Source organism: Hirundo rustica, chromosome 23 (assembly GCF_015227805.2).
Source record: "Hirundo rustica isolate bHirRus1 chromosome 23, bHirRus1.pri.v3, whole genome shotgun sequence".
NCBI lineage: Eukaryota > Metazoa > Chordata > Aves > Passeriformes > Hirundinidae > Hirundo > Hirundo rustica.
Genome location: NC_053472.1, coordinates 2,241,059 through 2,265,224, shown reverse-complemented (window position 1 = coordinate 2,265,224; position 24,166 = coordinate 2,241,059). Strand labels below are relative to the sequence as shown.

The 24,166-nt window shown below is 52.8% G+C and overlaps 1 protein-coding gene across 1 annotated transcript; it reads left to right on the top strand.

The window, feature by feature from the left end:
- Positions 1-590: 590 nt before the first annotated feature.
- On the top strand, positions 591-23,836 carry SNX19 (sorting nexin 19). Its single transcript, XM_040085043.1, has 11 exons — positions 591-2,768; positions 3,136-3,274; positions 3,772-3,872; positions 4,004-4,123; positions 4,375-4,505; positions 5,658-5,754; positions 5,985-6,165; positions 8,218-8,347; positions 18,512-18,696; positions 19,418-19,505; positions 20,257-23,836. Exons 1-11 carry the CDS (start codon positions 1,245-1,247, stop codon positions 20,387-20,389), a joined length of 2,829 nt encoding a protein of 942 aa, XP_039940977.1. The 5' UTR covers positions 591-1,244; the 3' UTR covers positions 20,390-23,836.
- The last annotated feature ends 330 nt before the right edge of the window (positions 23,837-24,166 follow it).

Below are 24,166 nucleotides of genomic sequence, written 5' to 3'. Positions count from 1 at the left end.
CAACTCTTCTTCTCATTGTTCCTTGATGAGGTAACGTGGCTCAGGTGTTTTCCAGGGGCTCAGAGTTGCATACTTGCATCAGCAGCACGAACTCTTCGTTACTTTAAATAGCAGAGACGCGATTTATTTTTTCCCCCTAGTTTTAATACTTGCATAAATAAATTCAATTTTTAAAAAAATCTATGAATATAACATTCTGCTTTCATGCTTTTCCTCTTGCACGTGAAATAAAAGTGGGGCGAGGTGAAAGCTTGTTCTGAGTGGCTGAGAAATTTATTAATTTTATTTTTTATTATTATTGTTAATGATAACAATCTGTTAATAGATACATAACACATATGTTATAAAATTATTATATTTATACACGTTATAAATTTAATATAAATTATAAAGAATACCTTATTAGTAGTATTAAAACTACTATTAATAAAGATTTTAAAATAAAAATTATTATTTGTTTTTAAATTATTCATGTAGTAACAATTATTATTGCTATAGTTTAAAATGTGTTAGAACGCCGGTGAGACCTCCGGCCCGCTGGGGGGCGCTGTGGGAGGCAGCACCGGAAGCGGAAGTGGCGGCGGTGCCGGCGGACAGCACGGGCGGTGAGTCGGGCCCGTGGGTCCCGCTGTGGCGGCTCCGGCCCCGCTCTCCCCGCACCTGCGGGCTGCGTGTCGGTGCTCGGTGAAGGGGTCTGGGCGGTGGGGGCTTGAGGTACCCCAGTGCCCGGTGTAGGGTTCGTTCAGTCGAGTCCTGGGGCCCTCTGAGGTTCCCGCTGGCTTTGCGGGATCCGCGCCTCTCCCCGGTGACCGGTGGGGAGCACGGTCGGTTCGCCCCGGTAAGGGGCTGAGCTGTGCCAAGCCCCAGCGCTCGGCGAGGGCCCGGTCTGGGAGCTCTGGTCGGACTCAGCATCTGATGGGGAGCCCGGATTGGAGGTCTTTAACGAGCCCAGGAGGGGGACCCGGGAGGCTGTGCCCCGGAACCCACTCAGGGGTCCCGGTGTGCTGGGCTGTGTGAGCCCCGCTGTCCGGGGAGGGTCCCGGTCTGGGGGTTCTGACCCACCCCAGTACCCGCTGAGGAGCCCCGGTACCCAGTGAGGGATTCGGATCCACCGGGTTCTGTGAGCGGTGGTTGAGTCCCGGATCCTCGCTAAAGCAGCCCAGTCTGAGAGGCCCTGACGAGCCTGGTGGGGTTCGAGCTTTGCAGCCACCCACCCCGTGACAGCTCCCCGTGCCCACCCCGCCATGCCGGCACAGGGCCCCTCGAGGTCCCGCCGGCCGCTGCTGGCCCTGCTGGTGGCCCTGGGCTGGCTGCTGGCCCTGCAGCTGCTGCTGGACCTGCGGGCGCTGGGGCTGCTGTGCGGGGCGCTGGCCGTGCTGGGGGCCTGGCTGGGCCCCCCGGCCCTGAGCCCCCGCGGCCGCCGGCTGCGGCTGGAGCGCTTCGTGAGCTCCCTGCGGGCCCCGGCCGGCGGCCCTGCGGACGAGGGCCGGCTGGAGGAGGAGATCGCCAGCACCGTCCGTAAAGTGGTGCGCGATTTCGTGGCCTCCTGGTACCGCACGGTGAGCCGAGAGCCGGCCTTCGAGGCCGAGGTGGAGAGGGCCATGCTGGGGCTGGCCGAGGAGCTGAGGCGGCGGATGAGGCGGGTGGACCGGCGAGCCCTGGCCCGCCGCCTGCTCCTGCTGTGCGGGCAGCACCTCCAGAGCTTCCTGCGGGCGCGGGATGCCCTGAGCGCCGACCCCGAGGGCGGCCGGACGCTGTGGAGGGAGTACAGCCGGCTGGCAGGGCCGCACCCCGCTCTGCTGAGCTCCGCGGCCGAGGTGGGCTGTGCCCGGGCCGCGGTGGACGCGCTGCTGCGAGCGCTGGTGCCCTGGCCGCACCTGGAGACGCGGACGGGACGTTTTGTCGTGGTGGAGCTGGTGGCCTGCAACGTGCTGCTGCCGGCCATCAGGAAGATGTCCGATCCCGACTGGATCAACCTGCTGCTCATCGGGGCGTTTTCCAAGAAGCCCCGGGCTGGGAAGCCCCAGCCTGCAGCCCCAGTGCCGGATTCCTTGCCTTTCCCGGTGCAGACGGACACAGTTCCCGCCAGGTTACCCCCGTCCCCGAGGGCTGCTGAGGGGCTCAGGAGAGAGGCAGGGGCTGCTGGAGAGGAGGGAGAGGAGGTGAGCAGGTCCTGTCATGCAGAGGAACCCTTCCTGCGCCCCCAAGCCCTGGGATCCCTCTTCCCCTGTGAGGTTTTGGAGCTGGAATCCCCCGCGCCTGACGTTGGGCAGGACGTGGAGCTGCTGGCTCCTTCCCCTGCTGGAGAGCTCCTTGAGGAGCACCCCCAGGACCCCTCTGTGCCAGAGGGAGCACCTGCCTCAGAGGATGGCACAGGGGACATGGACCAGGGCCCTGGCCACAGCTCGGATGCTGGACTGCTTCCTACCCCTGCTTTGAGCTCCTGCCCTGACATCCAGATCGAGCCAGCGGTTGAGAAGGAGGAGGAAAGCCCAGCTGTCTCCAGGAGGTTCTCCTCACAAAGACCCTCCAGCCTGGGGAGAGATCTGGGGGCAGCAGAGGGCCCGGCGCCGTTTCCCCCAGAGCCCGGGCAGAGCCTGCCCCTGCTGTCATCCTCCCCGACAGCTCCCACGAGCACGTTCAGCTTCGAGCCCCTGAGCAGCCCCGACGGGCCCGTGGTCATCCAGAACCTGCGGATAACCGGCACCATCACTGCCCGGGAGCACAGCGGGACCGGCTTCCACCCCTACACCCTGTACACCGTCAAGGTAAGGGCTCCCCGGGCAGTCACCCCCTCCCACATCCCTGATGCCACCTGGGCCAGTGTTTGGAGTTTGATGCCACCTGGGCCGGTGTTTGGAGCTGAGGACTTGCTCTCTGTGTGTCCCCACAGGAAATTTTGTCTGGTAGAGGGGAAATACCGGGCACCGTGGCTATTTGGGTGTGGCAAAGGGATTCCTGTAGGGTCCTGTGGGGCTGGTTGAATCTTTTCCTGCTTTTGTTCCATTGGTTCCTTCATCGTCGGGGAAGGGTTGAAGTGAGGAGTTGTGGGTGGGGCCTGGGGATTGAGAGGCCAGCAGGGAAGCGGGATTGTTTTGGGATGTGTCAGGATGATGCCTTTTCCTTCTTCCTCAGTATGAGACAGCCCTGGAGGGCGAGGCCACGGGCAGCCTGCAGCAGGTGGCTTACCACACCGTGAACCGCCGCTACCGCGAGTTCCTCAACCTCCAGACCAGGCTGGAGGAGAAGCCGGAGCTCCGCAAGTTCCTGAAAAGTCAGTGCCTGCAGTAGCTCTCGAGAAAATCCTTCTTGTCCCATTCCCTGTTCTCTGCTCCGGGGGTTTCCTGCCCTGCTTGTGCAGCTCTGGATGCTGGGCTGCGTCTCCTGCCCACATCCCCCATTGTTCTGTGCAGAGCTGGCTGGAGGAATGATTTATCTCTTCTGGAAGCAAATTCCACTGCTCCAAAACGTTCCTTATTCCCATTCCACGACAGTTGGCTTTGTAGTTTTGCACCACAGCAGTGGATAGAAACATTGGTGTGTGTGTATTACCTTGGGCTGATGCCAGGCAGTGTGTGGGGACAGCCTTAGTTACTACAGCATTAAGGTTTTAATAAGGACTAAAATCTGTATTTAGATTTTAAGATTTTAAAGTTTTAATTATTAATCTTGGAAGATTTTAGATTTTAAGATCTAAAATGTCTTTTAAATTAAGGTTGCTGTAATTTTGCAGTTCTCTCAAGCTTACCAGTGGGTTTGTTTCCTTTGTAGACATCAAAGGCCCAAAGAAACTGTTCCCTGATCTGCCATTTGGAAACATGGACAGCGATAAAGTGGAAGCCAGGAAAAGTCTGCTGGAATCTTTCCTGAAGGTGAGATGCTTGTGTGCCCCTGCGAGCTCAAAGCAGAGCTCAGGACAGCTCACACCATGTCTCTTCCACATTCCATGATCAGGTTGGGAGCTTGACTCCAAAATGATCTAAATCTCCATCTGTCCTTGCAGCAACTCTGTGCAGTCCCTGAGATTGCAAACAGCGAGGAGGTGCAGGAATTCCTGGCCCTCAACACCGACGCCAGGATCGCCTTTGTCAAGAAGCCCTTCGTTGTCTCCAGGATAGACAAGGTGGGAAAAACAGGGAGCTGCTTACCTGAGCCCCTTCCAGCTCCCCCAGAGATGCTCCTGGGCTTCAGTGTATCCTAGGAGCCAAAACCCTTTCTTTGTAGCTGGGCTCAGCTTGCCCAGAAACACCTAAAGCTACAGAGCTCGTGTTAAAGAACCTATTTAATAGAAAATCCAGTGCAAGTCTCAAAATTCCTAATCTATTTAAATAACAAGGGTGGACCCAGTAATTTAAGGCAGTGCTGGCTTTGCAGATCGTTGTCAATGCCATTGTGGACACCTTGAAGACGGCGTTCCCCAGGTCAGAGCCCCAGAGCCCCACGGAGGATCTGAGCGAATCGGAGGTGGATGGGAAACCCCAGACAGACGGGAAGAAAGCCACCAAGTAAGGGCTCCCTCAGCTTTGCAGAGCAAGGAATTAATGCATAAACTGAGCCCATGGTGGGGAAGAACTCCCTTGGTGCTTTATGTGTTGGGTAGTAAGTTCTGTCATACTTTAGCTGAATTACTTTCTCCTTCCCTTGCTGAACACAACCATTTGAGCTCCAGTTTATCTAAAGGGTTTCCCAGGAATGCTCTGGTTTCCACAGAAGGTGGGTTCCTCCTGAGGGAGCTCTGAGGTGCTGCCATTTGCCAGCAGGGACACCAGTGCTCCTGGGGAATTGCTTTTTAACCTTAAACTGTGCATTTCTTATGTATGCAGGGAGTGATTGCAATATACAGCTGTAAATTATCTGCCTAAAGGTTTCCTCCTGCCTCTCCCATGTGTTCCATTCCACACAGTGGCCTTGCCCAGAAAACATTTAAATAGCTGTTTATGAGTAATATTTAAGATTGTTTCATGCGTGTTCCTCACCAAATGTTGGTGAAAGTGCCCAGTCTCATTGTGGTTGTCTCGTCAGTGATTCTTCCCTCACCAAGGAAGGGAAGATTTCTGCACAAGTGTGGCTTTTGCTTTCCAAAAAGTGATGTTCTGCTGGAAAAAGCTGCTTTGGACAAAAAGACAAACTCAAAAAGTACAAGTTTGGAACCATCTTGGCTGAAAAGAACATTCCTTAATGATAAACAGGCTATTTTACAACTTGTCCCAAAATCCCAGTGTCCTTTCGTATCCTCCTTTTTGTGAGTGTTTATAATTGGATTTCACAATCCTGCTGAGTGTGTTTCATCTCAGAGGCTTCTCTGAATCCTTCCCAGTGTGTGCTGCAGTGCTCACACCTTGCTGACACCTGCCTGCATCTCCCTATCAGCTTCTGTCTAACACCTCCCTGTGGAACGCCTGAAGACCTTGGCTCTGCTCAAGTGTACATGAGGAAAAATGTTTTAATGCTTTTCTTGTGTGGTTTTCACTCCTGGTTATCCTGGAGGCAGATGTTTGTTTTGAACCACTTCAGGTCTAAACAGATTTCTTAGCTTGGATGTGGGCAGTAGTAACAGGTCGTGGGGCTTGGCTGAGGCTGGAAAACTCATGCCTCAAACTCATGCCTCAAACTCAGCTTGCAGAGAAAACTGACTGTACCATGGCTCTGCTTTTCAGGTCCAGGCTGAGGTTCTCATCCAGTAAAATCACTCCAGTGCTGAGTGTGAGTGAAGCTCACGACCGGATCGTGTACTCCATCAGGGAGAGCAGTGCTGTAAGTTCAGATCTTCTTGTAATCCTATCACAACCCCAATTACTGCCTTGTTTGGGAATTATCAACATCCACCAGGCTCGTGGCTGCTGCAGCCTTGTTGCCACGTGCCAGCTCTTGGCAGAAGGACAGTAAGCAGCCCTGGTTTTGCAAACCTGGGTGCAAACCAGGAGGTGGGAGGTTGTGTGGGCACTGCTGACCCCAGGCTCTGTGGCACTAACACGCTTTTGCAGGTCTCTGGCAGCCTGTCACTGGCTGCTATGGAATCCTTCATCCAGAAGCAGGAGAAGCTGCTGGAAGCATTCCCCAGCAAAGCTCCTGAAGGCCAGGGAGGCAGAGAAGACAAGGAGATCTCTGTGCAGGAAGAAATGGATGGGCTGAGCTCACCGGAGCAGGGAGCACATCCGGAATCTGGTGAGTGCTTGAATTTCTCTCCCACCGTACCACAGCAGCTCCAGCATCTGCAGGTTCAGCTTGAAATGTCTTCATGACCTGCTCTCCTGCCTGTTGCACCTTGACTGAAGGGAAAGCAGATAAGGTTTTCCAGTGCTGCTTGGTGATTGCTCTGAGCATTGTTGCTGGTGGGAGGGAATTGGGTTCTGGCTCAGTTGTAGATTTTCACCTTGGTGTGCTCGGCATGGTCACTGCACAAAAAAGTTTCTTAAGGACACGCTGCTTAAACTGGCAGTGTTCTAAAATCAAGCTCTTACAGACTAAAAGTTGGTCAAATTACAGTTTCCTGGTAGTTTTCAGTTAGCCATACGCTACAAAAGGACCTTTTGAGATTCAGTTCAGATAGATTTGATGGGAGTAGCACAAATATAATGTCAGTTCAAGGAGTGATGTTCCCTATCTGTTTCTAGAACCCTCCTCTGAAGCACACGGCTGCCCCAGAACAGTTAGAAGATTATCCTGAACACATGCAAAAATATGTTCTCCGATCTTTTTCTTGGAATAGCTGGGCTGTATCAGCTGGAACTTCCCAAAAATTTCTCTCCAGTGGTTCAAGTTTGGCGAGCTCTGACTGAAAGCACGTGTTTGTGACAGGATAGGCCTGGTGTTCTGAAACCCAGCCTGTGCTACCAGCTTTGCCTGTAATCTTGGAACGCATGCCCGTGGTTTTGGGGAAGCAGGACTGGAGGTGGAGGCCAGGGTTTTGTACAGAGCAGGCCAAATTAGCTGAACTCTGAGGGAGATGGAATGTCAGTGTCTCAAATGCTTGCTGGTCTGGGATGCTTCAGGCTGGGCTGGCAGGGTGAGGGGAACAAACGTCTGGATAAAAAGGCAAACCCATGTCCCTATCTGCTTGTGGAGTCACTTCTGGGAAGTGCTTGGCCAGCAGCTCTGTGAGGAAGAGGGTTTGGATGCTGTGGGAATAAACAGTTTGCTGAGGATGCTCCCTGTGTGAGGTTATGGGGAGCCTGAACAGCCTGCTCCAGACTGCACTGGGAAGTCAAGTCTCGGGGCAAAGCAAGCAGGGAGTAACTTATACACGGCCCAGAGCAAGGGGCGCCAAGTGCCCTGTCCTTTCCAAGTACACTAACTAACTAATCCTGGAATTAGTTAGTCCAGCTAATTAGGAAGAGGAGGGAAGGAGAGGTGTGGGGTCCAGAATCCCTCTTCCCTTTATTTCCAGCAGTGAACTGTGAATGTAAATTGTCTCTGTAGACAGAGAGGTTGGAAGATAAGGCATGAGGGGAGCCAAATTAGGGAAAGCTGCTGCACAGGATCTCACCTGGACAGCGGAGCCCAGGCAGCAGCCTCTGGTCGGGGTGGTGGCCTGGGAGCGGCTGTCTGGGGGCAGCTTTGTGGCACATCAATGAGCGTGTTCAGCACGACACCTCAGGGCCAAACAGCATGAAAGTAATTCCATAGCAAGTAGAAGCTGGTTTTGCTGAAGAATCTGACACCCTACTGAGGATCAGAGGGAGGTTTGGTGTCCCAGGTCTGTGACAGCAGAGACATTTGGGTAGGTGTGTGGGTTTGTGTTTTAACTGATAAATCTGGTTTATCCAGACGTGGTTCATCCCCCTTCCTGCCGAGACTGGGATCCGCCACACGATGGCAGCCCGCAGCCACCAACAGAGCCTCGTGCCTGGAAAACTGCTGGGAGAAGGGGAAGGAATGGGGAAGACCAGGATAATAGTCCTCAGCAGTGCACCTCTTCCTGGCTACAGTCAGTACCTGCTTTGGGCACATGGCCATCCTGTGCATGGACTGGGATTTGATAATCCTGCTGTTAACAGAGAAGGAACCGAGCCTTTGGTGCAGCCCTGGGTGGGACACTGGGGCTGTCTGCAGGAGGTGGAAGTCAAGGAGTGGGCAAGGCAGGGTCCCAGGCTGCCTGGGCTGCAGCAGGTCATCTGTGTGCAGGAAGGGGAGAAAAGAATGAGTAGGGGGTGATGCTTTTCATCAGATTTGCCCTGAAGTGGTTTCTTCATCTGCCCCTCCTCTTCCTCCTGGCAGACTCGGAGACAGCTTTGGCTGACCTGGCGCTAGACGTGCTTCGTCTGGTGCTGGTGGATCACTGGAGCTGGCTGTGCACAGAGAACATCCAGAGGATCTTCAACCTGCTCTTTGGGACCCTCGTTCAAAGGTAAGGCCAGAGTGACCAACCTGGCTGCTCTGAGAGAGGGATCCCTTTGGAGACACAGGTGAGAGTGGAGCTCGTGCCTGAATGCAGATAAATTCTGTGTGTGCATCCACCAGCAGGGTCCTGTAAACCAGGTGCTCCATGGATGTGGAGTGAACACCTTGGAGACCTGCACTAGGAGCTGCTTTCTCTGTGAGCAGTGGTACAGCTCTAATGGGCAGCCTCCTGTCCCTTGATATCAGGGAAAGGGAGGATCCAGCCCTGGGAGTGGGAGTCTTGGCTCATGCAAGGGCAGCAGTGCCCAGCTCCATGGCTCTCCAGGGAGGATTGGCCTCCTGGTCTCTTGCTGCCCAGGCCTTCAGCTCGTTCCTTCTGCAAAAGTAGAATAAACAGGCCCAGGGAACAGAGGCTTGTCAGTGACAGCACGGAGTGTGGTCTCTGCTCACTGCTGCAGCCCTCTGCTCTGCCTGTGCCTGGGGCAGGGACCCACACATGGAGTAGGGACAGGCTTCCTTTCCAGCTGGGATGGACTTGCCAAGCGTTCCTGGGGCCAGTGCCTCTGGGTGGTAAGGCTCAAGGCCAAGACACACAAACAGAATTCCTGTTTTTTGGTGTAGGTTGGTGACTGTCGCTGGCTGAGGATGTGGTTTTTTAGAGTACAAGGAAAGCCTTCCCTGAAGGGCTTGGGAGAGTCTTGGAGCAGTGCTTTTCCCAATCCTGTGCCCTTTCTTTTCCCACAGGCATCCAAAGCCAGTGTCAGAATGTGCAGGGCAGCTCATTATAACCAAGCTGGTAACTTTAGCTGCCCTCAGCAGAGATTGCCAAAGTGCTTTGAGGTCAGAGACTGCTGTCCTTCATTCCTGGTCTGTTCCTTCAGTGGCAGGGGGTGGGGGCTGCTCCCACTCCTCCAGAATGGGCTCTGGTCTCTTGGGAACAAGCTGCAACCCAATCCGTGTGTGTAAGCACGGAGGTATGAGAGCTTCAACAGGCACATCATCACCTCCTAATAAGCTGTGTCCTGGTCACCCAGGGAGCCTGCAGCACCCACACGTGGCATTGGCATTTTCCACTAGAGAAGCTGGGATACACACAGCACATCCTGGCCCTGGGAGGTGGAGGAGCTCCCTGAGTTGTGCTGGATTGGAGTGAGGAGGAATGTGTTTGTAGCTGCTCCACTTGAACAGATCACAGGGAGCCCACATGAGCTGCAGGCAGAGCAGAGGAGGTGATATGGGGAAGGCCTGGGACTTCTTGGTGTCTCCATCAGTTCAGGGTGCAGGTACAACTTCTTGAGCACCCCCCTGTGCCCGTGCTGAAATCCACACGGTGAGGCTGGCTCTGCTCTTGTTCTGGGGCACTCGGGAATCCCAGGGAACAGGGGAGAGAGCTGCACAGAGCTGGCCTGTCTCCAGGAGGATGGTGCTGCACCTGGATTGCTGCAGGGAGCATTTTCCTCCCATTTCTGCTGCCTGTAGTTACCTCCTCAGTGGAGGAGAATTGGGAATAGGGAACCTTCCTGCTGTTTGCCATTCACCCTGTCCCTGAGACTTGGACTCATTCCTGTCCCTGGTGGGCACTGCTGTCCTGAGCAGACCAGAATGTCTCTAGCTCAGACCTGTCTGTCCAGGGACACAGTGTGGATTTGGTGATGTTTCTCTTCCGTTTAAGTATTTACAACTTGATCACTGGTCGGCCAGACCTGGCGCTGCCATTCTGGCTGTCACTGTCTGGGAACCCTTTACAGGTGGGGAAAGTACCAGAAACTCTTCTAGGAGCATCTGCTATTCAAGGAGTTGTTGCTCCTGCCCCTGAGAACAGGCAGACAAACCTGGGACAGCAGATGGATTTGTGTCGTGTCTTCAACCATTGCTGGTCACAGAGTATGAGTGGGCATCATCCCTTCAAGAGATTAGAGCCTTCCCTGTTCCTGTCAGTGGTTGGGTTAGGTGGTAGGGGATGAAAAGGAGGTGTCCTGGCAGCGTTTTGGAGGGGCTGCTGCTGGTTACTCCTCTGCCAGCCCGTATTTGGAGAGTAGGTGCTGCTCCTGCTGCCTTCTTGCAGCTGCAAGATGATGATTCTGCTCTGGCGTGAGGCACTCGGTGCAGACTGATAGAAATGACCACAAACCAACAAAACTCACACCAAGAGCGACATCCAGCGCTCCCAAGAGCCAGTCCCCCTCTTCTTGGAGGGCGTTCTCCCTTGGGCTGGCAGTGCCATCCGATGACTGCTGTGACCCCGCTGTTCCTGACTGTGGGACCTCCTGACCTGCTCCATTCCCTGTTCTCTGCAAGGAGCATCCCACCACACTCCTCCTTCCCCCCTTCTCCTCAGCCGGAGCCAGGCACCATCCGTCTCCCCGCCTGTCAGTTCCGTGGCAGTGGGAGAGGAAGGCTCCATGACCGAAAAAGGGATTGTTGAGTAAAGGGCGGCCGCGTGCGCGAGCCGGGATCCGCGCTGCGCTCGTCCCATTATGTAACCGGGAGCGATCCTTTTTTGGGGCTGAAAGGAGAGGCGGAGGGGCTGGGAGTGGGAATGACCCTGGGGCCGAGGATCGCTTCCAGCAGCCTCTCTGCGTGCTGGGGCCCTGCCTGTAAACAAACCCGCTGCTCCCGCCTCTGTCCGGCTCCGCTTCCCTCCCGCGGGCTGGAAAGGATCGTCTCCTCTTCCCCTGGGAGGTGCAGCAGGAACCTGTTGGCAGAGGGGAGCAGATGGGGCTATTCTGGGTGTTCGGTGGAAGAGCTGAGAAGCATTTGGAGAATCCGGGTGCTTTTTAGAGCCTTGTGAGTCAAAGAGGTGTTAAAAATACGCGGCAAACGCGCGAACCACGCCGTGCTGTGACCCCACACCCTGCCCTCAGTTGTCCCCACGGTGGCCACAGGGCTGGGGTCTGCCAGTGCCCTGCAGGGCTGGGGACAGCGCTGGGGCAAGGGTGACAGACACCACTTCTGCTTCCTCTCCCAGCAGGGTGTTGTCATCCCAAGGATGGACCTGGGAGTATTCGGGGGGCAGATCCTGGTTCTGGAAGCTTTTCCTGGCTCCTTCCCATGCAGCACAGCAGAAAGCCATGGCCACACTGAGGGGGGGAAGGTGTCTCAGCACAGCCCGGCTGTCTGTGCCCTGGAACCTGAGCAGGGCTGGGGCACAGAGTCTGTGCCAGGCTCGGAAGTGCCTGTCCCTGAGAGGAGCATGTGGAACTACTCAGGCAGCTTTGCTGGTGTCGTGTTCCACTGGGCATGAGTTAAAATAAATGCAAATCATCCCTGCCTCACCCACGAGCTCAGCCCTGCTTGGCTTGCTGTTTGCTTTGGGTCATTCCCGTGCTCCTCCAGGCTTTGTGTCCCCTCATCCCTTGGCCAAACTGGAAGATTTGGGGAGGTGATATTCCAGTCTGTCTGAGCTGTAGGTGGAGAGGCAGGGATGCTTTGAGGCTGATTGCAGGTGACCATCATGCTTTTGAGAACTGGTTCTTGCAAGTTCATGCTGTCACCTTGGTGCTGGGCTCTTGTTGCTGTCAGGCTGAGTGTCACAGGCACTTGTAAGTCAAGGAGGCCTGGAGCTTCAGAGAACTGCTGGCTGGGTGTTTTCTTCTGAGTTTCTCTTGGGTTTTCTTTGATCTCTGTGCCAACAAGAAGTGGCACAAAGACCCTTGGCAACCACCTTGATCCTCTCGACTGTGAAGTGCCACCAGCAAAGAGTGGTGCCTGACCCTCTTCAGTGTCCCTGAGTAAACCTGGAGCAGCCAAGCGACCCTGGGCTGGGGGTGCTGGGAGCACAGTGCCCGTGGGCAGGGAGTCCTGCCAGCCCTGGTGGTACCACTCCAGCCCCAGGCAGTGCCCCTGAGTTTTGCTGGCAGAAACAACCAGGCAGAAATGCAGTATCAATGCAGCTGGGGCATCTAAATCTACTCATTCTCCTGGTTTGTTACCTGGGGAGTGGATTTGGGTGTGTTTGATGAGGACTTTTGCAGCTGCACACGGTGGGGCTGTGCTGGCAGGCCCAGGTGTGTGGCACCAAAGTCCCTGTCCCTAAAAACAAGCCTAAAAGCGGCACCAGAGTCGGGAATTGGGGGAACCAACCTCATGGCATCTTACTCCTCCTTTCTGGCTTTGGCTGTTTGTGTTGTAGCCATGAGGAGCAGCAGGAGCTGCAGCCTGTGGTATGTCAGTAAAAGCGATTTCAGGACTCTGTGTGTCTTCGTGTGTATATGTAAAGTAAATAAAATCAGCTTGGAAATGGGCCTCGATTCAGTTGTCTCCAAGCACCTGGAAATTTTGGATCTGGCTTTGAATCTCTGTCCCAAACAAAATTTTTTTTTCCCTTCTTCTAGAAGCAGCATTCTTCCAAAAGCAGCCATTAGAATGAAGCCAGCACTCCATGCTTTGATAATAATTGCAACATTATTTTAACTCTGATTCAGTTTCAACAGTTACAGATGCCAACTTTCTTCCTGGATTTAAAAAAGCTCAACAACTTCCTATTTCAAACAGAACAAAGAAGAAGAGGATTGAGTGGAAGTAGTGTCTCCTTGTTGGTTTTAGTTTTGCCTGGTTTTAGAAGGGTTAATAGTGGATTTATGTATTTTGATCCTGAAGTGGGCTAATGAAGCAATTGTTCCAAGGAGGGCCTGGCTGAGACAGCCTGGCCTCTCTCCCTGGGGCACCACTGAGAGCTTAATTGGCTCAATAAATTCTTGAAGAAGATGTTATCAAAAGCCAGGATGCTTTATGAAAAACCAAGGAGGTTTGGGGACGATTATTTTAATCACATTCCTCTCCCCCCCGCCTTCCCCGAGCCCCAAGACATCACAGGAGGATCTAGGTTGGGAAAAGCAAACTCCAGAGCACTTTGGTTAATTCACTGCAGGGTGAAGACATTGGAATCCTGTGAGTTTCCATGATTTCTTCTTGCAGCAGGCGTGTTTTGAGGGAGCGGCACATAAAATGGCACAGAAATCCCAGCACCAAGGGGTGGTTTCCTCCCTGCAGGGATGAATGATTGCCTACAGAAGAGAATGATTTCTTTTTCTTCCTCTCTGCCCTGCAGTAAGATGTCCTGCACACCCACATCTCCCAGGGTTTCTGCCTGGGTCGAGCAGGTAGGAAGATCCCTCTGCCTGAGATGTCCCCAGCCAGGGGAGGAACATTTCAAGGAGAATTTACTTTGTGCAGAAGTTTAAAAGCCCTCAGGATGCTTGGTGTTCTTTGATTTATGGAGTTTCGGGGGTTTTTTTTCCTTTTCTTTCCTGTTTCCTTCCTCAGCACGGGGTTTAGCCATGGCCTGGACAAGTGTGAGGTTGCTTTGAAGGTGCTGAGCTGAGCGTGCTGCACGAGTTTCTGCCGTGTGGAGAAGGTGGATTTATCAGGTAGCAGGTGCTGAAAGATGAGCCTCAGGGCAAAAACTCTCCATTTGTGTTTTTCAATTCTTGCTGTGCCCACTGCAGCTGTTGCTTCATTTTCACAAGGTTTCCTCAGAAAAGTTCTGCAGTCAAAGCATTGAAATGTTGTTCCTCTTGAGCCCTTGAGTCAAAGATAATCTTGTGCATTATCTGAGGAGGAATTTGGGGAACAAGAGCTGGTAAGGCAGGGTTGGTCTGGTGATTCAAACACCAGACTTTCTTAATTTCAGAGTCATGCTTGAATGCCTCGTGCTTTCCAGATGTTGCTTTTTTCCCTTCAATCCTTTTCACTGCGTTGGTCCCACGGGATGTTTTTGAGCTTCTGGATATCCACACTGTACTCCTTAGGGAAAGGGGGCCGTGTGCTGGGGTGGGCAGCAGTCAGTGCTGGGCTGGACGTGCTAGGTCATGTATAATTGTAGAGCTGTTTGTATTTATACAGCTCAAGCTGAGAGGCTTTCTCCTCTTTGTCATCTTCTAGCCTTCAGTTTGTGTCTATCTAAATCCTGAAAACCCCTGGGTTTGAGGAAATCCCGATTGCTGTTGCTTCAGGTTTCAATTACAGTCAGCATGTTTAACTTGACTGTTCCTTAGCTGATCTCAGTTCTTATCCTCACCTGGATGGACAAAAAGAGCAGAGCTTTACCCACTTCTGGCAGGTGGCTCCAAATCTGAAGACTGTTCATTCTTAGTGCATCTTTAATGTCCAGACTAAGCAAACCCCGCCTGTCCAGGCTTTGCTTGCTGAGCTGAGCTCTGTGGATAGTCCAGTTAAGTGAGTGGATCCAGCCAGGTAAAACCAAGCCTGTTTACTTGTTCCTGACTCTCAGCCTGCCTTTCCTCCCTCCTAGCAGCCCTTGTTGTTTCCAGGAGCCCAAGGAAGGCCAAGGTTTGCACCTCCAGCCCTTGCTCTTATCATAGTGGACCCCTTCAGCTGACCTTGGAGTTCCAGCTCAAACTGTGGCATTAATTTGGCTCTTTTTTAGCAGCCATTTTATTCCTCCACCAGCAGCTATTTCAGACAGGGGTGCCTTACAGCATGGGCAAGTTATGCCCCTCCAGATTATCATCCAGGCCTCGGTAGCCTTTGCAGTCTGGCTCTTTGCATTGGGCACTATCAAAGCAATCTGAGCCCAGGAGGTCACTTGATTTATTTCTGGTCTCAGCTGAAGTGTAAGGAGTTGGTTCTGTGATGGGTTTATTTTTTTTCTTTCTTATTAAGGCTATTTCTTCATGAAATAGCAGAATGAAAATAGTAACTCCAAAAATAATTTAAAAAAAGAGGTTTATTTATGTTTCTTGGTGGATTTATTTCTACCTGGGAGCAGCGTGAGTGTGTGTGCTTTCAATGTGGCACATGAATCTCAAATGCTTAGGCCTTTAATAGCACAAAAAAATCATCCGTGACCTGCTGGTGAAGGTCAGCTTTGAACCAGCAGATATTTGGAGTTCCTGAGGTGTTAATCCCGATCCTGGTGCAACAAGTCTGCACGATGGAAAGGTCAATTTGCCATTTTCTGGGGTTTACTCAGGTAGGAATTTTCAATAAAGTTGGTGTGACTCTCTCTGAATTGCAGCTACAGCTGTGGGAGTTGAGGGGACATTCCTGGGATGTCCTGTGCAAGGCCAGCAGTTGGACTTGACTTTCCTTGTGTGTCCCTTCCAATTCAGGGTATTCCGTGGTTCTGTGAATTACTTTGCTCCTCGCAGTTTAGATGCTGCTGGTGCAGCCTCTGTGTGTGTTGGGGTGGAATGTGATTCCCCAAAATGGGTGTTGGTGGTTGGCTGTGGATGGGAGGAGGGAGGAAAACCCTTCACGACGGGTGGCTGTGTTCTGAGGTTTTCTTTTGAAGCCTCAACTGTTCTCCCAGCGTGGATTTAGAGCCACTTGGACCAGTCTTGCCAGTTCTCCTCTTCCCAGTGCCTTTGGAATGGCCCCACGCACTGACAGACGGGCAAAAGGGAACCCAGAGCAGAGGTGCTTTAGTCTGCGTTCCGTTTGCACCTGCCTGTGGTTTCTCCTCCTTCCTTGTCCCATTTCCTGTTTCGTTCCTTGACTTTTCCTTGTAAACTTTGTGGCTTTGGGTGCTCCTTCCCCAGCTGTCTGAGCACCGTGTGGTGGGGTGAGTTGGCCTCTCCTCAGGAGCTGTGCATGGAGCCATGCCCAGGTGCTGCCCTCTGCTTCCCAAATCTGCCAGCCCAAGGAAGAAAATCCATCAATGGTGTTTCCAAGCTGTGAGGATCAAGACCTGTAAGCACTCTCCTGCTCACAGTATGTGCACGTGTGATCACATTTAGAGGTGTTAATTGGGGGGTTTAGGGACATCCATGAGCTGGAAACAGGATGTTGTTTGTGTGGGGCCTTCCAGCACTTGTCAGTTCTCAGCTTGCTCTTGAGCTGTCTGGAAACGTGTGCTGTCCTCTGCAGGTTCAGCTTTCTCCCTGTCCACTATTTGCTTGGTTTTTTTGCTATTTTAGGAACGTCTCTAAGAGGAAAAAAAAAAAAAAAAAAAGGCTTGTATTTTGCTTTCTGCCACCTTTTAAAGGCTGGAAAGTAGCTGTTGCTGTAATGAGTTTGGAGTCAATGTTCATTCTGATCCCCCTTGGTGCAGGGTTGACTCTGCAGCTCTGTCCCCAAATCTCTGAACTTCTGTTGCTTGTCAGATGTTTTCTCAGCTAGGAGAGCAGGTTGTGTAAGAAAACACTTTAATGAAAAACCACGTTAATGAAAAACGGTGTTAATGGAAACTCTTGCCCCTAGAGAAGTCACAGTTTAACACTTTAATTTGGTTGGGAATAGCTGGAGGGTGTACTGTGATCCAGAGTGTTAAAATCTGCTGGTGGCTGGAGATTAAAACCCTTTTCATTTTATTTCTAATATGGCTTTTCCCAGGCAGGACTGGGGTGTGACATTTTGTCCTCTAGGACAGGTGGAAGGTTTGCACTCTGGTGTTATCTTGTAGCAGCATCCGTGCTCCGTGTCCATGGCGATGCTGAGCACGGAGGATGTGCTTTCCATTTCCATCTCCTGGGAGCACCGGGAACATCACCTGTGTCCCTTGCCCTGAGACACTCCAGGCCTCAGCACTGCACCAAGACTCCTTTTCAAGTTTTAAATGTCCTTTGCTTCCCAGCTGGCATTTCCTAGGTGTGCATCCCTCACGAATTGCTGCTTGCGCCTCATTTCCTGCTGCCAAAGGGATCCTCACACCGCAGCCCTGCCTCACACGATGCCAAGCTGCTTCCTGTGCCCTGTTACCTTGGGGTGTTGCTGTTCCCCAGTCCCCAGCTGTGTGGGGAAGGACACCCTTGGCCCAAATGCCTCGCCCAGGAAGAATGCAGACAGTCTGGCAGAGTGCAGGTTAAATAAAGTTTGCCTTGGCAGGGCTCTTGGATGTACTCGGAGCTGCCGGGGCGTAGTGGTGACGGAATTGCAAGCACGAACACCAGCTGCCAAGAGGAACGGGTCTCCTGGCCCTGCTGGCTGACTCCTGTCCTCTGGGAATCTTGAAGAACTGGCGGAATCACAAGCCTTTTCCTTTCCCCAGCGCCGTGCCGACGCTCCCGGCTTCGCTCCGGAGCCTCCCGCCGGCGAGGCCGACAGAGCCGTCAGTGCTGCGCCCTGAGTCCTGCTAAATCAGGGACCCAGCCTGGGGGATTCATCCATGGCCTCTCCTCATTCTGACGGGACAGATTTTAGGCAGTGCCAGCTCTGGCTGATGGCTGTGGCTCGTGCTGGGACGTGGGAAGTGATTTCACATCTGGGCAAGAGGTTTAGAAACTGTTCCTGGCCAGCCCTTGGGTGGTGGGGACACATCATCCCAGTGCAGCTGCAAACGCCTCTGAGCCCTTTATGGAGCAGGGATTTGGGGATTTGCAGGTGGTTACTGGAGAAAGGGCACAGTCCTGCCCCAGCGGGAGGGACCTTCAGCAGCTCTGTTCGATTTTGGATGGGAACAAGAAAATTCTTGGCTGTGAGGATTGGGGAGACCCTGGCACAGGGTGTCTGGAGAAACTGTGGCTGCCCCATCCCTGTAAGCATCCAAAGCCAGGTTGGATGAGGCTTGGAGCAGCTTGGTCTGGTAAAAGGTGTCCCTGTCCAGGGTGGAATGAGATGAGCTTTAAGGTCCCAAAATCGAACTCTTTGGGGATTCTGTTATTTCATTGCTTGCCATCAGTGGATGGAGCAGGGCTGGACAGCAGGGCAGCATGGACAGCAGGATGAGAGGGGGGTGAAGCATCAGGATGTTCATGGCTTGTGATCCTTGGAGTGTGTTCGGTCTCCAGGAGAGACATTCTTGGCTGTCTTGGTAGCAGAGGGACTGGTGGGAGGAGCAGAGGCTGCCAGAACAGGGCTCACGTCCTTGCAGTCCTTCCTGGGGGTTGTTTGTAGTTTAGCACCAGTTCCTCCAGCTCTGTCTCAGATTGTGCTTGGAGATAACTCAGGAGCTTCAGGCCAGTTGTGTCCCTGAGCTGGGCTTCCTTTAGTGGCCAGTGATTCACTTGGGTTCGTGAGTAGCAGGGTGAGGGGGCTCTTTATGTCCTTTCCTTTTCCCATTTGTCTATAACACAGGGAACACATCCCACTTTTGGTGCATGGAAAACTCAGCTAATTAACACTTGTGAAAATCTTGCGTGTACAGACATGAAAACTGCACGTTAACAAACCCAGGGAAGCTGATTTACCCCTCCAGGGCTCTTGATGGGTGAAAATATCCCAACTTGGTCCCAAGCTGGGCTTTCCCTGACCTTTCTCCGTGTCCCTGCAGGTGGCTGGAAGTGCAGGTGGTTACCCTGACCTGTACCCAGCGTTGGGTCCAGTACCTCCAGTTGCTCCAGGAATCCATCTGGCCTGGAGGAGTTTTACCAGCAGTGCCTAAGCCCCCCAGGACAGAGGAGCAGAAGAAGGCAACAGCAGAGCAGGCCCTGCAGAGCCTGATGGGGATCTTGCCCAGTAAGTGTGTCCCAAAGATTTGTCAGCTGCCCTTGGGAGAGGAAAGTGGCTGGGGAACGCTCCAGTGCATGGAGTCTCTGGAAATGTGGTTAAATGCAGAGATGGAGGCTGCTCGTGCCAAGGCACTGGGAAACCTTCGTGACCCTTGAGGTTTGATGGTTTCCTGCAAGCGAAACCCGGAGTTTTCCAGTTCTGGATAGTTTGTGTAAGGATTTGGGAAGCAGCCCAGCTCGGAGGGAAGGGATGTGTGTCTGGGCAATTCCTGTGTGCAGCCAGGCCATGATTCAGTGCTCACAGTTCTGCTGAGCTGCATCACCAAGGCAGGGCTCAGGACAGCTCTGCTCCCACCTGCTGCCAGAGGGTCCCATGGTGAGGAAAGTCACCATGGCTTTTCCACTGGACTGAAATCCCTAGCCCAGCTGCACTGGATTTCCCTCTTGAAGTTTGACACAGGGACCTTTGGCATTAAAGCAGCTGCTGCCTAATCCATATGAGTACAGTCTGAACTTTTAACTCCTTGATGTAGTGTAAAGGGCCTTCACTGTCCTTTGGGAATGGAAAAGCAGTGCTGGGATGTGCCCTCCTCGCCAGGAGAGTTTCCCTGGCATCCCCTCCTGTCCTAGCCTCAGAGCACCTCATAAGCTTTGATTCAGCACCCACCAGGAGAAGACTGACCTGTGGAAACGTGAAGTTCCTCAAGCTTTGTCTCCAACACTTACAGATATGATCCAAGGAATCCTTGGGACCAGTAAGTGTCAGATGAGCTGGAGCCTGGTGCTGGAGTCGCTGAGCCAGCCTGTGATCAACAGGTATGTGATGGTGGGCTCTGCTGGGGCCTGAGAGCTGTGCCCAGGCTTCTGCCACTGCTGCTTGGCACCGAGCACATCCAGCTTTTTATTCCAGACTTGCAATATCAGGAGGCATCTGCACATCCAGGACCTCAGTGTGGCTGCAGATTATTGAGCCAGTCATGTTAATGGTGTGGTTTGGCCTGCTTAGTTAGTGGATGTCAGGGAAGTAAGACAAATCCTGGTTTAGTTTGGTTCTGGAGGAGCTGCAGGTCTGTGTAGGGAGTGTTTCTGTTTATTCCCAGTGCTGGGTTTGGTGATGGGCAGCAGAAAAGTGAGGGTCAGGCTGGACATCAGGAGCTATTTCCTCACTGGAAGGGTTGTTAAACATTGAAAAGAACTGCCCAGGGTGGTGTTGGAGTCCCCATCTTCTGAGGTGCCCAGGGAGCAGCAGGACGTGGCACTCAGTGCTCTAGTCTGACAAGGTTGGACTCAATGATCTCAGAGGTCTTGTCTGTCTTCAAGGATCCTGTGATCCTGTTAAACACGTTTCACTCCAGAAGATGCATTTGTGTTTTCTGTGCTGCTCAGCAGCTTCAACACCCACTGGTTTGGGGGAGGTGAAAAAAAGCTGAACCACCTCTGAAAACGTTTCTCCTGGGGACCCGATACTGTTCCTCTCTCCCCTGGAGCATTGGAACACTCCTTCCTTGTGCTGAGCTTTGCCTGCCGTGCCCTGACCAGCCTAAGCTTTGTCTTTTCTCCATTCCAGGCACCTGGTGTTCTGCCTCCTGGACATTCTGCTGGAGTTCTTGGTTCTGAAGGACTGCAGCAAGGAGCCTGAGGCTGCAGCTGCCACACCGTGTGCCTGCAGTGGCCAGGACAAAGGGGTCCCAGCACATTAACCAGGGCTGGTGCCCCAGCAGTGGAGGAGAAAAGCAGCCACAGGCACGGAGGGATTGGATTTTCAACCTTTACTGAATGTGTCTGGGAGCTTCTTGTAAGGAATTTCTCCAGCCAGCGCTAAATGGAGCTGCTTCCAGGCTTCTCTGTCCCAGCTGGGTGATGGATCAAACCCAGTGTGAGGGGCTGAAGGTGCTGTGCAGCATCTGTTCCACTGCTGACCTGGTGGGGAGCCTGGAATGGACCAGCCTCACCAGCTGGAGAAGGAACCACAAACCCCGTGGTCTTGCCTCACCCTTCTGAACATCTCCAACATCCGCAGGCAGAGAACGCAGGAGATTTCCTTTTGTGGCTTCAGGGTGCCCCTGGCACTGCACTGGGAGAGTTGGTGTGATGGGATGCTGCTGATATTTGTGCAGGACAGGTGAAGGGAGGTGCCCCTGCTGGCTGAGCAGCCTGCCCTGTGCCCGCTCTGCCCCATCTGGGTCACCAGAAGGAAGATGGGGAAAGGATGGAGTGTGGAGATGTCCTGCAGTTCAGCATCCAGGTGCCCAAATACCTGGGAGGGGAGAGCAGGGGTCCAAGGTGCTGCCCTGCGTCAGGGACAAAGATCAGCTGCTACTCCCTGCCACTGCTCTGGTTCTCCATCACACAGCAGGGTGCAGGCTGTGATCCTGGGAAAGAGACTCCCCTCAGGCTGGGGAGGAGTGGTAGCTTGGCTGGACTTTAGGATTTGCTTATATTCTGCTTTCTGAGTCACCTTTTAGTCCCTGGGACAGTCACAGGACAAAAGGAGCTGAGCCACATGGGACACAGCGAGTAAATCAGCTCCCACACAAACGTGGCTGTCACGGGAAGCTCTGGAAGAGGAGTGAGTACCTTGAGCCCAGGGGAATCCTGGATGTGTGTCATGGACAGCCAGTGGGTGAGAGCCCAGCAAAGGGCCTGTCTGCACTGCCTGAGCTCTGCTGTGCATGGCTGTGTCACTGGGCTTTGCTTTGCTGTGCCTGCTGCTGCTGCAGCTCTGTGCAGAGCTCTGGAAAAACTGCTCAGGTCATGGAACATGGTTTTGGAGCTGCTTCTCCAGCTTGTTCAAGACTTGAGTGGTTTTGTGAGTGTTCAGTGTTGCTCAGCAATCAGGTTCCTGGGAGTACAAAGGACCCAGAACATGCACCAAGAGACAGTTTGGTGACCTGCTTTGGTGTATTTTCTGGGAGAAATACAGAATACAGGAATAGAGACTGACCGGTGCTGGGCTTGGCTGCTGAAGGTGTTCCTGCAGCTCAAAGGAGCCTCCACACATGCAGGATCACCTGCAGTGTCTGAACTGTGTTACCAGATGGGAGATGGTTTCATCTCGCAGAACTCTGGAATACCAGGCTGGAAGAGAATGCCTGCAGTTTCTTGGAGCAGGATGCTCCATGGCGTGTTTGGAGAGAAGGCAGTGTAACTCCAACAGGCTCATTCTGCTCCTCCCAAAGGAGCTGCTTCGTAGTGGGTACACAACAGTGTGAGCTGCTCTGTGCTTCTGTTGTGGGAAAATGCAGGGGGGGGTCATTTTGCTGCAAGCAAATAGATTTTTAGGGAGCTCTAAAGACATCCCAAGACTGGGCAGAATCCAATGTCATGAAGCAAATCAATCCTGCATCACTGTTGGAGCCAGTTCTCAGCAGAGAGGCTTTGGAGGTGGTGCATTGGCCACCTGCTTGGAGAGGAAGGGAGGTTTGTGTTCTGTGGTTTAAGAGGAGATGAGGTGGAGAATGCTTTGGGATAATCCCAAATGGCCAAGCAGCAGTTTGGAAAGCAGGACTCCGCTACATCCTTAAATATCTGCTTGTAGCAGCTCCTTCACCTTGTCTTTCAGGGCCAGGCTCCTGTTTCCCTCCTTTTTCCTCCTGCTCCTACCACCCCAGCTGGCAGGAGGGGGACACGGCGCCATCAGCCAGAGGTGATGCAGCACAGCCCCGTTGTGCTTGGTGGCTTCCCAGATGTTCCTGCTGTTCTCGTTTGCTGCTGCTTCCTGATTAATTGTGAGGCTTTGGAGCTGCAGGACTGTGGTCTGTCATTGATTAGGGATAATATTAAGAAGGCTGAAGAGGATGATGGAGTGCAAATTATCCACTGCCAGCTCCAGGTTAGGGCAGAACTCTAAGACAGTCTAAGACAGTCTCTACACACACTGGAAGGATGAGCTGACACTTCTCCTTCGCCAGAAAGCCCAAATTCTCCCTGCTTTTAACCCCCATCTCTGAAATTGTGCAAATGACTGAACACTCAGTCCTCCAGCTGGAAATAACTAGTGATTTCTGCCAGTTTGGGAGCTGGTGCTTTGCTGGGCTGGTGCAGCAGTGATTTGGGCTTGTCCCAGCAGCATTGCCCCCCTGTGTGTTAAGATACAGAGATCAGGGACAGAGAGAGCGAAAGGAGATTTACTTTTGTGCCCTCTCAAGGCAGTGTGGGAGTTGGGAACAGACCTAAGGCGTTTGAATTGTGAAATGGTTGTTTTGACTCCAGAAGCCCCTTTCTGGTCTCAGATATGAGGGGTTTGAGCCCTTTCTCATGCTCTCACTGGCTGGGCTTCAAATTCCCACTCTCTTCTTGGGAGATCAGCCTTGGAGCTGAGGTGAAGTGCCCAGGAGCAAACAGCCCCTCTCTGCATCGTGTTGTTAAGGAGTAAAACAAATCCAATAAAAAGCTCAGCTTTTCTTCTACTGTGAGTTCCTCTCCTCACTGTGATCTTGGGATTAAATCGAGCACAATGGTGGCAGATACAAACGTCTCCATTCAGGTGGGCTGAAAGTTTATTTCCGTTGGACTAAGACTAGAAAAACTGCTTTGGTAAAACAAACAAAGCCGACAAAAAAACTCCAGCTCGCTCAGTGTGTCATATTCCCAGCAAACTCCTTTTTTTTTTCCTGCAGGAATTTGTAGAAGGAATTTGCAGAAGGCTCCAGCCACCTCTCTAAAGGGCGGGAGGTGAGAGCAGCCAGCTTTGATCTCAGTAAAGAGCTGCAGCCTTGTGTCACGTCAGGTAAAGGGCAGTGCCTGCCTCGGGTGGGTGCTCAGCTCTCCCTCTCCAGGTGCTTCTGGCTGGGTGTGATCTGCCTCCAGCCCAGCACTCGCTGATTTTGTCAAGTGTTTCCCTTCCCACAGCTGACTGGAAGCTTCCTGGAAGCAGGGATTGCTGCTGTGTGTGAGCGCAGTGGTGTAGAGCTGCAGGGCACCGCTCTAAGCTAAATAACTGTTTAACTGTGTTTTTAGGGGAAAAAATCCCACCATGCACTGACTCCCTGTTCTGTTTCCTGTGCTCAACCCTCTGTATCAGCTCTTCGTGGTGCTGTTGGAGTCCGTGTGGAACTGTGCTGTCTGGAAAACCGGTTTCACTGTTAACTGGAGAGCAAACCTTCATTCCCATGTGCTTGTGTGCAATAACACTTTATCTCAAACCTGCTTCTCTGTCAGAGTTTAAAATTTGCCTTTGGTCTCGAAGGGGAAGAGAGGAACGAGTGGGGAAGAGGCTGGGTGGGAGTGGGACAGGTTTTCCCTCCTGGCACAAGTGGGACTGCTCAGACATGAGAAAGCACAAAGTCCTTAAAGCTTGGCCAGGAGTCAGAGCAATTTCCCACCCCATCAGCATTGCTGCTTTCTCCCCGACACAAACTCCTTGATTTAGGCTCTCCAGGGAGTCTAAAGCCAGGGAAGCAATGTGGATCATCTGCCTTTCTTCTGGCAAGACTCCCCTAGAAGCAGGGATTGTGCAGACCCATCTCCACTTCCCT

Excerpts from the sequence above, each read along its gene's own strand:
- SNX19 (XM_040085043.1), top strand. The coding sequence starts at position 1,245 with ATGCCGGCACAGGGCCCCTCGAGGTCCCGCCGGCCGCTGCTGGCCCTG. Across the intron at positions 8,348-18,511 it reads TTTGGGACCCTCGTTCAAAG|GTGGCTGGAAGTGCAGGTGG; the intron begins GTAAGGCCAGAG and ends GTGTCCCTGCAG. Across the intron at positions 19,506-20,256 it reads AGCCAGCCTGTGATCAACAG|GCACCTGGTGTTCTGCCTCC; the intron begins GTATGTGATGGT and ends TCTCCATTCCAG.